This window comes from Zalophus californianus, chromosome 13, assembly GCF_009762305.2.
Source record: "Zalophus californianus isolate mZalCal1 chromosome 13, mZalCal1.pri.v2, whole genome shotgun sequence".
NCBI lineage: Eukaryota > Metazoa > Chordata > Mammalia > Carnivora > Otariidae > Zalophus > Zalophus californianus.
In genome coordinates, this window is record NC_045607.1 from 26,940,076 (window position 1) to 26,953,237 (window position 13,162).

At 37.4% G+C, this 13,162-nt stretch overlaps 1 protein-coding gene across 8 annotated transcripts in view; it reads right to left on the reverse strand.

The window, feature by feature from the left end:
- The window catches only part of FKTN (fukutin), an 88,763-nt gene that overhangs the window by 71,348 nt on the left and 4,253 nt on the right, over positions 1–13,162 (reverse strand). For all 8 annotated transcript variants that reach the window (XM_027616562.1, XM_027616554.1, XM_027616552.2 and 5 more), the window contains exon 2: positions 4,832–5,019. In XM_027616562.1, coding sequence (XP_027472363.1) covers positions 4,832–4,936 — 105 coding nt within the window. In that variant the 5' untranslated portion in view covers positions 4,937–5,019. The remainder of the gene's footprint in view (positions 1–4,831; positions 5,020–13,162) is intronic.

Below are 13,162 nucleotides of genomic sequence, written 5' to 3' on the forward strand. Positions count from 1 at the left end.
ATGAACACTTGAGAGAAGGAAGGGAAAAATCAAGGGTGGGGGAAATCGGAGTGGGAGATGGACCATGAAAAACTATGGACTCCAGAAATCAAACTAAGGGTTTTAGAGGGGAGGGGGGTGGGTGGATGGGTTAGCCTGGTGATGGGTATTAAGGAGGGCACATATCGCATGGAGCACTGGGTGTTATACACAAACAATGAATCATGGAACACTACATCAAAAACTAATGATGTCCTGTATGGTGACTAACATAACATAATAAAAAAAAAGAGAGAGAGAGAGAGAAATAAATGGCTGAATGTTCTAAAAGAAATGCTATATAAAACAAGGAGTTTTCCAAAAAAATTTTAAAGCCTAAAGATATTCCTATAGGATATTTAAAGTAAAAATTATGTGAAGTGAATAAATAAATGTAAAGATGGAATCAGATACCAAAAAGGAGGGTAGAAAAAGTCTGGTGGCTACTGAACTTCACTGATAAATGAGTCAAATTAAGTTATGCCATTAAAGAGAAAGTATTTGGGATATAGGAGGTGAAGATTCAAGGAAAAATCCTTTCATTTTTTTTGAAAGACAGTAACCGACAGTTTCTTACAGAAACCAAAAACCAGAATTCTTAATCTAGCATGATCATTACTCATGCCTATAGAGAATCAAACAGTAAGACTTAAAAAACTGATCTTTTTCAATTATTTATAAATTTGCAATCCTGGGGCACCCAGGTGGCTCAGTCGGTTAAGCATTTGCCTTTAGCTCAGGTCATGATCCTGGAGTCCTGGGATGGAGCCCCGCATCGGGCTCCTGTTCAGCAGGGCGCCTACTTCTCCCTCTCCCTCCTGCTCGCCCTGCTTGTGCTCTCTTTCTCTGTCAAATAAATAAATAAAATCTTAAAAAAAAATAAATTTGCAATCGTAAGGATCAGAAACACTAACCATGGTAAATTCACCAACCCTCCAGGGAGCCTTCCCCTTCTGTATCTCAGTGCCTTTCCTTCCAGTACATGCACTGTTCTTTTACTTACTCCCGAGTCACTGAAGTTCTTAGTGGATAAGACTCATAAATGTGATCTGAGGACAGTGGGAAAGCTTTGTTTATTAATAAGACAAAACAGTTTGGCCAGAAAACCTAAAAGTCTAAAGTCTGGGAATACATGGAAGTATTTTTTAAATATCCCTCAATTCTAATGGAAGAAATTCTTTCACATTTCTCCTGAACAATGGTGGTAATTGGAGGAGGAAAGGACAGGAAGAGAGGGACAACAGCATTTATCAAAGTTTATCACACTAGATCAGATTATCAGATGGAATACTCTTCCTCCAGCAATGACCCGTATATTATCCTTCAGAGCATAAGAGAACCAGCCAACAGTCAAAGAAGAGTTTTTTTACAATCATGTTTCTTGCATGATTTTAACAAGCAACTGACCAACTCAAAATATTTCAAAAATCTTTTTTGCACATGATCTAAATGGCTACCAGATTAATTTTCATTTCTTTTTTTTTTTTAAGATTTTATTTATTTATTTGACAGAGAGGTAGAGAAAGAGCACAAGTAGGCAGAGCGGCAGGCAGAAGGAGAGGGAGAAGCAGGATCTCCGCTGAGCAGGGAGCCGGACGTGGGGCTCGATCCCAGGACCCCAGGATCATGACCGGAGCCGAAGGCAGCCACTTAACCAACTGAGCCACCCACGCGCCCCTTAATTTCCATTTCTAATAATGGCATATGAAATTGTTCACTGTGAATGACTATTACCAACTTGAAATCCAAACTTTCCACTCCCTCCTGGCCTTATACAAACACACAGAGGTTACTACATATAATGCAAAGAAAGACATCCTAGCACAGAACACTGTAAGTGGCTTTCTAGGTAATGAGAATAGCTGAATACTGCAGGCACTGGTGTTCCTTACGGTTCTAAGTCAAGAACATCACTAAGGTTTGGTTCACTCAATACTTTATACAAACATAGTCTGTTGGCTTTGTCTTCCTTCCATTGAGGCAGCAATATTTTATAATTTTCTACTGTGATTCATAATACCTTAAAGCAATCTCATTTCATACCTTATAAATGCTATAGTATTTTGTTTGAACATATTTGTATGATACTCTATGAGTGAAGACGTAAGTTTTAGGACCTGAACTTGGCAATCTTTAGCAAGAAGCTTAAGATATCTGGGCCCCAGATAACTCATTTATGAAAAAATGATAAATGTAGGCTCATGAGAAGCCTGTAATAATTAAATACAATTTATTATCAAACAGCAATGTAAACCTTAAAAGGACTAGAATATGTAAACTATTAATAGCTACCATCTACTGAGCATCTACCATGTATCAAACACTAAGTTAGATGCATTTCATACATTATCTCAACCAGCAACATTGCTATTAGTCCCATTTAAAGAAACTGAGGCTCAAAAAAGTTAGGTGACTTGCAGTAAGCCAAACAACCAAATGAGGATTTGAACTCAGGACTATCTAGGCCCCAAACTCAAGAATTAATGCTGTTGCCTCTTCTATCAAATTATGAGTTCCTTGAGAGTAGGACCTGTGTTCTATTTATCTCTGTATTCCTGTAAAGTGGCCTGTATATAACAAGTAATCAATAAATACAGATTGAATGAACACACAGAATTATAATCACACAGTCCTGGTTGGTGCAGTAAGAAAACAATGAACCACTGACATTCCCTAGAGGGTCCTACAGACACCCTTCCTTTGTGATGCAAACTGTCAGCCAATTACTTGAAAACTGGAGCTCAAAGAAAATGCTCACAAGGCCATCACACAAGTTTGTATTTCAAAGATCTAGAGGGTTGTTCTCTGGAACCTGAAGAGTCAAGTCCACCCATGTAGGGAGTTGTGCCCGACCCAAAAGATATAATATACTAATTGCTTCCCTTCAATGCTATCAACTAACTAGATTATTCAGACCTCATTTAGAAAGTCATAGAAAGGCTAAACTTGTCTAACCAGCTAGGGCCAAGAGAATTCTGTGGTGAGGCCCTAGAAATGGTCAAAAGTAGGCCTCCTTAACTCTAAGATAGCAATAACCCTTCTTCTCTAACCAATGATTAAGAGTACTCTCTCCTGAAGAGGGCCTGAAAAGCTCTGCAGTCCTTCTCAACATTTACTGCTGCAGGCATTTACTACTACAAGTAGGCCGAGATCACAGATAAAACCAACTTTTCATTCTTGTCCTAGCTTTAACACATAATCTCAAGCGTCCTTCTAAATTGCCTTGAAATTCAAACATGACCTAAAATTATGGTTTTTACATTGATGCTGCTGACCTATAGGTTAGTGCTGATCACGGCTACCATTCTGTAATCTTCTGCTAACAAATCAAACTAACTTAATTGAACTAGAAATCATTTTATTTGTGTGAATTTTCTTTATCTAACAGAGATTGGGAATATGAGAATGTTGAACAAATGAGAAATGCAATTCAGATATAATCAGTAAACAAAGTTTACAAAACTGAGTTCTCTTCCTATGTCACAAGAAACTATACTAGAATACTCAAGATCCATCTGTACGTCCCTGAAGTTTAAGTGAGATCTTGAAGTTTAATAAAAAGCCAAAAGTGTATATATTTTCAACAAAATTGAAAAAAAATTTAAAAGTTGAGAGCTTTAGGGGCGCCTGGGTGGCTCAGTCGGTTAAGTGTCTGCCTTCCGCTCAGGTCATGATCTCAGGGTCCTGGGATGGAGTCCTGCATCGGGCTCCCTGCTTAGCGGGGTGCCTGCTTCTCCCTCTCCTTCTGTTCTTCCCCCACACCCTGCTCATTCTCTCTCTCTCAAATAAATAAATAAAAAATCTTAAAAAAAAAAGTTGGGAGCTTCAGCATCTATTACTCTAACTACACCTAGTATTTTTAAATAAAGAATTTTTTTCCTCTTGGCATAAACTACTTGTATTCCTTACAGATAGTATTTTATCTTCACACTAATAACATACAAGAAGCATCTATACTTCCAGTAGCATCTGTCCCCAACAAATTATAAATAAATGGAAGAGAGAAACCATTTCTCATTGCTTCTATCACCCTGTCAAAGTGCCTGGCAAATGGCGACTTTTAAATAAAAGTTTTGAATTAATAAAGTTTAAAACTCCATTTTATAGAATGCAAAATTACTTGATTAGGAATAGCTTAATGTAATTTCCATATTTTTTAATAAAAGTAACCTGTGGTATTTCAGAACTTAGATGTCATCGTTTCTACCTATTATTAATAGTGAACATAAAAAACAAGAACTCTAGTTCAAATAATACAAACTTTGCAAATTTAATAGTATACAGGTTTAGTGAACTTTATTTAATTTTATGCCTTATTTTGTTCAATTCTGCTTAATGAATATGGCCCTTATTACTAAGGCAATTTGTATGCCATGGACACAATATAACATATACTACTTCTGATTATAAAATTGAAGATAATAATAAAAATAATAGCTCCTAGGGGTGCCTGGGTGCCTCTGGTTGGGCTTGCCCCAATCTTAAAGGCTAATAGGCATTTATTTTCTGTCAGATCTGCAAGTCAGCCGGGCAGCTATGCTTTGGTCTGCTTCATAAATCCCATCCAGGGCCCAGAACTACCCAGAGCACATTCTTCTCCTGGCACGTCAGGGATGAACAAAGGGCAAGTCATACCATAACAGCCCCTTTGAAATTTCTGCATATGTTTATAACATTCCACCAGCCAAAATAAGTCTCATGGTCAAGGTCAACTAGGACAGAGAAGTATCCTCCCCTAGAATGGGAGGGAGAAGTACACTGTACTGAAATAAACTAATTTTGCCTAATGATGAGAAAAGAGAAAAAATATTACCTTTGCTGATAGATAGTGCTTGTAGTAGTACAACTGAAACAGTAGAAATGCAGAACTTGTCAAAGTTAAAAGCGCCAAAATCACGTTCTTATTGATTCTACTCATTAGTCTAAGGTATTCACTTGGTTGTCTTTTGAGAGTAACCGTGTTGGTTTCATCTTTTTTGGATAAGAAGATAATCTTGCTTTCTGTAAACAAAAAAGATATTGTAAACAAAAAAGATATTTCTAAAGAAACAAAACCTACTTTTAATTTTTCCACCTCTAATAACCAGCACTACAACAAAGAAAAAGTTACCTAAAGTTCTACAGAACATTCTTTGATTTACTAATTTCCTCTCCTAAATAATTAGATATGAGACCAAACATGAAAGAACAAAAATATTTATCATGGCATTCTACAAATAACAACTGCAAATAACAAACATAAATGGGATATCTGTAAAACCTGACCAACAGAGATTTGGGGGCTTCTCCTACAGTTTCTGATTCAGTAGATCTGGTATGGGGCTTCTGAATTTGCATTTCTGACAAGCTGCCAGGCCGTGCTGATGCTGTTGACCATATTAAGAACCACTTCCACAGAAGAAATTGAGAAAATTTTTGGTCAAGAAACATCATCTGTATGATAGCTTTTTGTTGTTTTTTGTGATCTAGGATATGGTCAGTTTTTTATAAATATCCCATATATGTTTTCAGTTTTTTTGCAAATGTAAATAAAGTGTAAAGATAAAAATTTTTATTCTTTCATCTTTGGTTGCATCTATTTAAGATAAGAAACAATATAGTTCTACTTCTTTGTACCTCCTATGCACTATTTGATTTTGGTTAAACATATTATATTTAGTTCTTCAAGTGTTCATCTTTATTCCTTTAAATATACTAACAACTCTATTACTTGATGTCTAAACTTTTTGTCCTTTGTTCTCCAGCTGACAAATAAGAGAAAATCAGCAAATTTATACTTACTCTCCTGCTTTTTCTTCTCCTTCAATCTCGACTTTTATTAGTTATTTCTACCTTGTAACAGTTCTATTATATTGTTACTACAAATCTCAGTTAATTTGTTCTTGTTCATCCTATCTTCCTGCCAATCCTTTTGCTGAATCATCTCCATTCATCTACTGGATGGCTGATATTCATCTTCCTATACTTTATCAAAAAACTTATAGATACTATTTACCTTGAGTTCTTACATTGTTCAAATACACTTGTCAACTGATAGTTGGGCTGAGATCATACTTTCTTTCCCCTGATGACTTACAGGCTTTGTACCACTGTTCTATAATGCTAAATATCCCCTTGACAATATCTGATCCTTCCCCCAGGACTCCCCTACAGGTAAAATGACCCTTTTACTGGTGTGAACAGAGAATGCACTCCTTGCCTCTGAAATCCAAAGTTTTTAAAAACTAGGTTACATAATGATGTTGATGACTGTACAGTTGACTCTTGAACATGGGTTTGAATTATGTGGATCCACTTATATGTGGATTTTTTACAGTCCTGTAAATGTATTTTCTCTTCCTTATGATTTTCTTAATAACATTTTTTCTCTAGCTTACTTTATTGTAAATATATGGTATATAATACATATACAAAATATATGTTAACCAACTGTTTATGTTATCAATAAGCCTTCTGGTCAATGGTATGCTATTAGTAGTTAAAATTTTGGGGAGTCAAAAGTTAACACAGAGTTTCAACTGCATGGGGGGGGGGTCGGTGTCCCTAATCCCCACACTGTTCAAGGATTAATGTATACTAATTTTTCTCTATTACATGCTCTTTCGATCTGTAGAACTAAGATTTCTTTAGTGGGAAGTTTCTTAAATTATATGTTTGAGTATTTTTCTGGTCTAATGTTGAATTCTCTATTTCCAGAACATAATTGGGCCTTTGTTTCATCTCTTTTCATTCTCATTTCACTTTGTTCAACTTTCAAAAGCCTGTCGTCATGCCCTTTTCTGACTTTTCAATAATGTTAATTCTCCTTTTTGCTTCCAATATGGCCATTTATTTGATTTTCTTTTTCTTCCTTTTCTTTCTTGAGCTCTGCCAGAATATGATTTATCAGATCCTGCTGTCTTACTATTTCTCCCTGGCCAAAAAACTTTGTCTATTATTTTAAAGAAGTGATTGTTTCATTAAATTTGTTAGGCCAATATAGTTTTCTCATGGGTTCTTTTTCACTTGTTTTTCCCTGTTTCTTTTTTCCTTTTTTCTTACAGCATTTTTGTGTAGATAACTGTGCTTGTTTCCTTTTTATTATTCACCTGTGAATGATGTGAACTCTACTAGGATCAGTTATTCGCAAGAGGACTGTGGAAGGAAGAAGCAGGCCTGGTTCTAGACTAGAAGATAGTCACTGATGTACAAGAAAGCATTCATAACAGAGTGTTTTGCGCATGTGTGTGTGAGAGAGAGAGAGAGACAAGAGAATGTGTCTGAGAACAAGAGAGAGAAAACTGTTTAGCCATGACTTCTTGCCTCACCAAGAAAGTGTGTTCTTTTTTTTTTTTTTTTTTTTTTTAAAGATTTTATTTATTTATTTGACAGAGAGAGACACAGCAAGAGAGGGAACACAAGCAGGGGGAGTGGGAGAGGGAGAAGCAGGCTTCCCGCGGAGCAGGGAGCCCGATATGGGGCTCGATCCCAGGACCCTGGGATCGTGACCTGAGCCGAAGGCAGATGCTTAACGACGGAGCCACCCAGGCGCCCTAAGAAAGTGTGTTCTGCAAAGACGGCGTATCTGTGTTTTCTCATTTGCTCTTCCTTTCTTGCTAGTTCATGCAGCCAAACAATCCAAGGAAGCTCCCACTGCCTTCCTATACATCCCGACCCACTGTAAACAGAAGATCTCTCTCACGCTGCTCTGCAAGCTCTGAGACCTCTTCCTACTAGCATCCTCTTTTAATCTCTTCCTGCTTACATTTGACAATCATTTCTCAAATATTTTGATTTGGGGTTATAGGATCTCTGGTCTCATCAAAGATGTAATCTCTGTCTCTCATTCTCCTTGTTGTTTCAGGGTAATTTCAGATAGAAGAGGGCACAAATGTCTCTACTCTGCCATCTTAAAAAAATCAAAAGCCTTGGTTTAGAGTTTTAAAACAATACAAATGAGCTTCCAGAGCTGAAGCCTACATGAAGCAAACACGATATTATATAAAATCAACAAACTACTTAAGAGAAACGATACCAACAGTAATATAGAGCAAAAACAACTGAATAAATCACAATCATGTTCTGTTTCCTCAAACTGTAAAAACTAGCAACATATATAAAATAACACTGATGACGACATTAGTTTTTGCTGTCAGTTAAAATCTGTTAAAATAAAACAAATACTCTGATAAAAGTAGCTCACAAGATGACAAGGAGAATATCCTTCATTTTCAATATTTCAGCTGTTTCTTGTAGTTATATTAAATAGTGCATCAACATATTGTATACTGATTCCTATGTAATTTTCTAAAGTGGCATTCAGAGTGTGCCGTAACTGAGACTCTTCTATGCCTGAATTAATAAATAGAAAGAAAGCATAAAAGGCCCATATACACTACTACAGAAACATAAGGTCCAAATTATTGTCTTGTTCTCCTTTTTGGACATGTCTCTAATCTATAATTAATTCTTAACATAAAATAAACCTCCAACACATATCATCAATCACTTAACTCTACTGTTATTATCAAGATGATATCCAATTAACTTTACTTATTTTCTATAAATGCCAAGGCAATTCAATTGCAAAAGAGGAGTATGCACCTGTCAAAACATTCCTTTTTGCTAGCACGATCTCTTTATTAGGAATGTAGTTACCACTTTAAAATGAAAAATGTGATACTTATAAAAAGAGAAGCCAAGACTTACTGATTTCTCCTCTAAAATATCTCTGGCATCAACTCCCTCTTCTTTCTTCACTGTCATTCTAATTTAGACTCTAACTGTACCTAATATGCTAATTTTAACTGAAGCCCCAGTCTCCACTTTCTACCTACCCATAACCTCACCTACACAGCGACAAATATACCAAGCTGCTGATAGATGAATTAAGTTATGCCATTATAAAAATTTTTCAGGGCGCCTGGGTGGCTCAGTTGGTTAAGCGACTGCCTTCGGCTCAGGTCATGATCCTGGAGTCCCGGGATCGAGTCCCGCATCGGGCTCCCTGCTCAGCAGGGAGTCTGCTTCTCCCTCTGACCCTCTTCCCTCTCACGCTATCTCATTCTCTCTCTCAAATAAATAAAAAATCTTCAAAAAAAATTTTTTTCAGTGACTCTCTACCACCTACAAATGAAGTTCCAATTCCATACAAGAGTATGCACAATCCCACTGAACACAAGCAAATTCTCTAGGCTTTTCCCACTTCACACACCCTGAAATTTTTGCCCAAGAATTCCTGGAATACATACCACACTTCCCTGCTTCTGCTTTTGCTCATCCCTCTTGTGTGAAATGCTCTCATCCATTTCCATAAAACTAGCTCAACAGCTCTTTTCATAACTCCTCTCAGGTAACCCTTTTATAGTCTTTCATGCTCTTCTGAGTCAAAATTAATCTCTCCTACCTCTAAACTCCTAGTTTTACCTTCCTGCTGGGAACATTTACTGACTACCTTACAAGCACAGATGCCACAAAAAGCTAAGAGCTGGAGATAAAATGATAAATAAGATACAGTTCCCTATTTTCTAAGAGTTTAGAGATGAGTAGGGAGACATTTTCAAGAGAAGAATGGTGATGTTGATGGTGATGGAAGGTGTGATGTGTACCTTAAGAATAGCATGAGAAGTTTTTTCCAAAATGCACAGACCCCATTCCTTACCACCCCCACATCTAGTTTGTGATAGACTCTACCAGAGGCAAATATGGGGGCAATGTAAACAGTGTAATTACTATGAAGGAGTAAGCACAAATTACTATGGGAACACAAGGAGAGGCTTTTACTACCTTCCATTTTGGATTATACTTATCAGTACATATGAATAATTCCCTCTTCCAGCCTAAAACTGGCTGAATTAATATAAAGAAATATCATGTATGCTAAGTACACTCAAATACATTGCACAACGCTCAAGAGTACACAAAATTATTTTTTAAAGTTTTTATTTTAAAAAGTTTTCTGTCCTGCAGGAACTTCTATGTTAAAACAAAATATGAAATATGAAAGAGTGATTTTTTTTTTTTTTTAGAATTTAAAGCCCATACCTTGTTCCAACTCCTGAACAAGAAACATTTAAGGGCGCCGAGGGGGCTTAGTTGGTTAAGCAACTGCCTTAGGCTCAGGTCATGATCCTGGAGTCCCGGGATCGAGTCCCGCATCGGGCTCCCTGCTCGGCGAGGGGCCTGCTTCTCCCTCTAACCCTCCCCACTCTCATGTACTCTCTCTCTCTCTCACTCTCTCAAAAATAAATAAATCTTTAAAAAAAAGAAACGTTTAAAAATAACATGGAGAACTATAGCAAAATAGAAGCAAAATAAAAACATTCTTTGTGCATACATTTCTTTTCATATGTTACATTTTACCTATCATAATAAAAGTTCTGGGGAGGATAAGTAATGTATTTTTTTTACTTATACTTAGGGAAAGCTTCCTAAAGAAGACAGTATATGATGTCTAATGAAAAAGAGAAGAACAAGTATTGCAAAGGTAATAAATTAAAATGAGGGGAAAATAAAGGGAAAAAAGCAAATGTTTTCAGAAAAATTTATAATGCAGACACTAAGAGGAGTTAGGAGGTTTAAGTAACTCAATTATCTTCAAGTTCTAATGCAAATATGAGAAGGTTAATGTAAGTATGGTATATTACAGCACAGAACGTGTCTCAGATGACACGGAAGCCTGCCATCACCAGTGCCATAAACTGAGAATTGGCAATGAAGAAAGGACTGGGTAGATCTGCTTCCCAATGAATCTTTAATGGGTTATACGTGTCAGAACTATCAACCCCCTCATTCTTTGGGCCTGGGGTAGCCAGAGCCCAAAAGTGGTCATCTCCAGCCAAGAACGAACACATTCTTATAACCTTTATTATCAATTTCACTATGTGTCAAGACATGAAAAAGTCTGGAAAAAAACTGGTGGTAGATCAAAGCTATACACAAATGTGAAAGGAAATGTACAGGATGGGGAATTCAAGACAAGTTCCCAGACTCTCTCTACAGCCAAGAGCAGCATTTCATGTTCTTTCGGCTTCCCATTCGCCCATTTTACATTATTTGTTTTCTTACAGATAATGGCAATGAAACACTCTGACGCCTGGCTTACCTGACATCCCATGACCACCACCACCACCACCACCACGCCTTTGAGAATCATCAGTAAGGATCTGTCTGAAAGAATGTCTAACTGCCTGACTTTTTTATTCCACTTTTCCCTACTCCGGCCTTCTGGATCATCTCTCTTGACATCAGAGGCCCTCCGACAAGAAATGTCAGCCCTGACACCTAATTTAGGTTTACAGATGATGTGTGCTAGCCTGTTCCCCTCAATGCTGCTAGGTCCCAATTTATTCAGGGACATAAGAGAAAGGAAAGGGAGACATGGGTGGTATGAATCAGATAGAACTGAAATTCAAATATGGCTTGCACTGCAAAATAAAACAGGAGGTTAACCGACAGAGAAGAGGGCAGTGTAATTAGGCAAAGGCACGATTAGAGAGATGAGGCAGCATTTTAGAAAGCACAAAGAGAAAATGCTTCTACAAATGTATTCAAGGTTAAGACATGAAAAAAAATCAACATTTCCAGCTGCTATAAGCAAAAAAAGGCCCAGGAGCAATAGATGCTACCCATCTTCCCTAAATACTGCTGGTCTTTCATATTGTTCATTTCCTTTTCCTTCACGGCTAACTTCTTGAGAGTTATCTGTAGCCTGGGGGTTAAGGTTAGACTGCACGGGGTTAAGAATTCTCTTTAACTGGGGCGCCTGGGTGGCTCAGTCGTTAGGCATCTGCCTTCGGCTCAGCTCATGATCTCATGATCTCATGATCTCAGGGTCCTGGGATTGAGCCCCACATGGGGCTCTCTGCTCCGCGGGAAGCCTGCTTCTCCCTCTCCCACTCTCCCTGCTTGTGTTCCCTCTCCCGCTGTGTCTCTCTCTGTCAAATAATCTTAAAAAAAAAAAAAAAGAATTCTCTTTAACTGCTTAACACTCATTTACTTCTTCACCCTCTGCAATATAACCTCTACTTCAACATGCTGACACCTGGGATTAAAAAAAAAAAAAAAATTGGTCTATTTAATGCTCCAGAAAAATTGCAAATATCCAGTGACTCCTTTCTAAATGACTAGGAAATGATAAGGTTCTGCAGAGAGTATCTGAAATGATAAACCTAGATAAGAAAGTCTAGCTAAGAAAGGAAGTGAAGATAGGAAGGTATTGATATTACAAGGGCAAAGTAAAAAGGTGAAGGAAGCGGTGTTGTCTAATAAGCCTACGATACTCTCCTGGATATAAAATCCAGATGAAAGTTCTCTTTACATTCTCTTGCTCTTAGTCATTTTATTAGGGATACTTCCCATAATCTACTGGTTAATTACGACTTATAAATATTCCAGCTGACTGCTGGATATGTCTTCTTGAACATTCCACTAACACCTAAAATGAATCACTGTCCGCCTTCACACCAGATTTCTTTCATGACTTGACCATCTATTCTGTTAATAGTATCCCTATATTCTCAATTACTTATGTTCAAAACAAAATAGTTTTTGTGGTTCTAACTCTATATCTAATGAGTCAACAAACTGTGTATCCTTCTCAGTGTCTCTAAAAGCTGTCATTTCTTTTCCATTTGCGTATAGTTAACCTCATTTAAAGGCCTTATTACCTCTGTCTAGATAGAAAGCCTCCTGCATGAATATCCTACTACCAGGCTTTCCTCAAAATACCCATCTTAGAGATCAAAGTCAAATTATTTCTAACGTACCTCTTTGTGTCACTTCCTCTACTTTAAGACCTTCTATGGCTGATTTTGTACTATTCTTTTGTATGAATCCACTGATACAGTACCATCTCACCTGGGTGCCTTTGCCTATGCTATTTCTTCTATCTATAATGCTTTCTCCCCCTACCTCCCTGCCTCTCTCACTGCCTACTGAGTAAAGGCTCCAAAGACAGACTGCTGTCTTCAAATCCTGCTCTGCCACTTGCAACCCGTAGGACTTTGGGCAGGTTACTTAATGTCTTTGTTGCCCCCATCTTTAGAGTGGATCTATAAATTGTACTTGACTCAAAAGGCTATTCAGAGGATTGAACAAATTAAATCATGTAAAGCACTGAAGAGCACCTAGAACGTCAGAGTGCACAGTAATGCTAGCAATAATT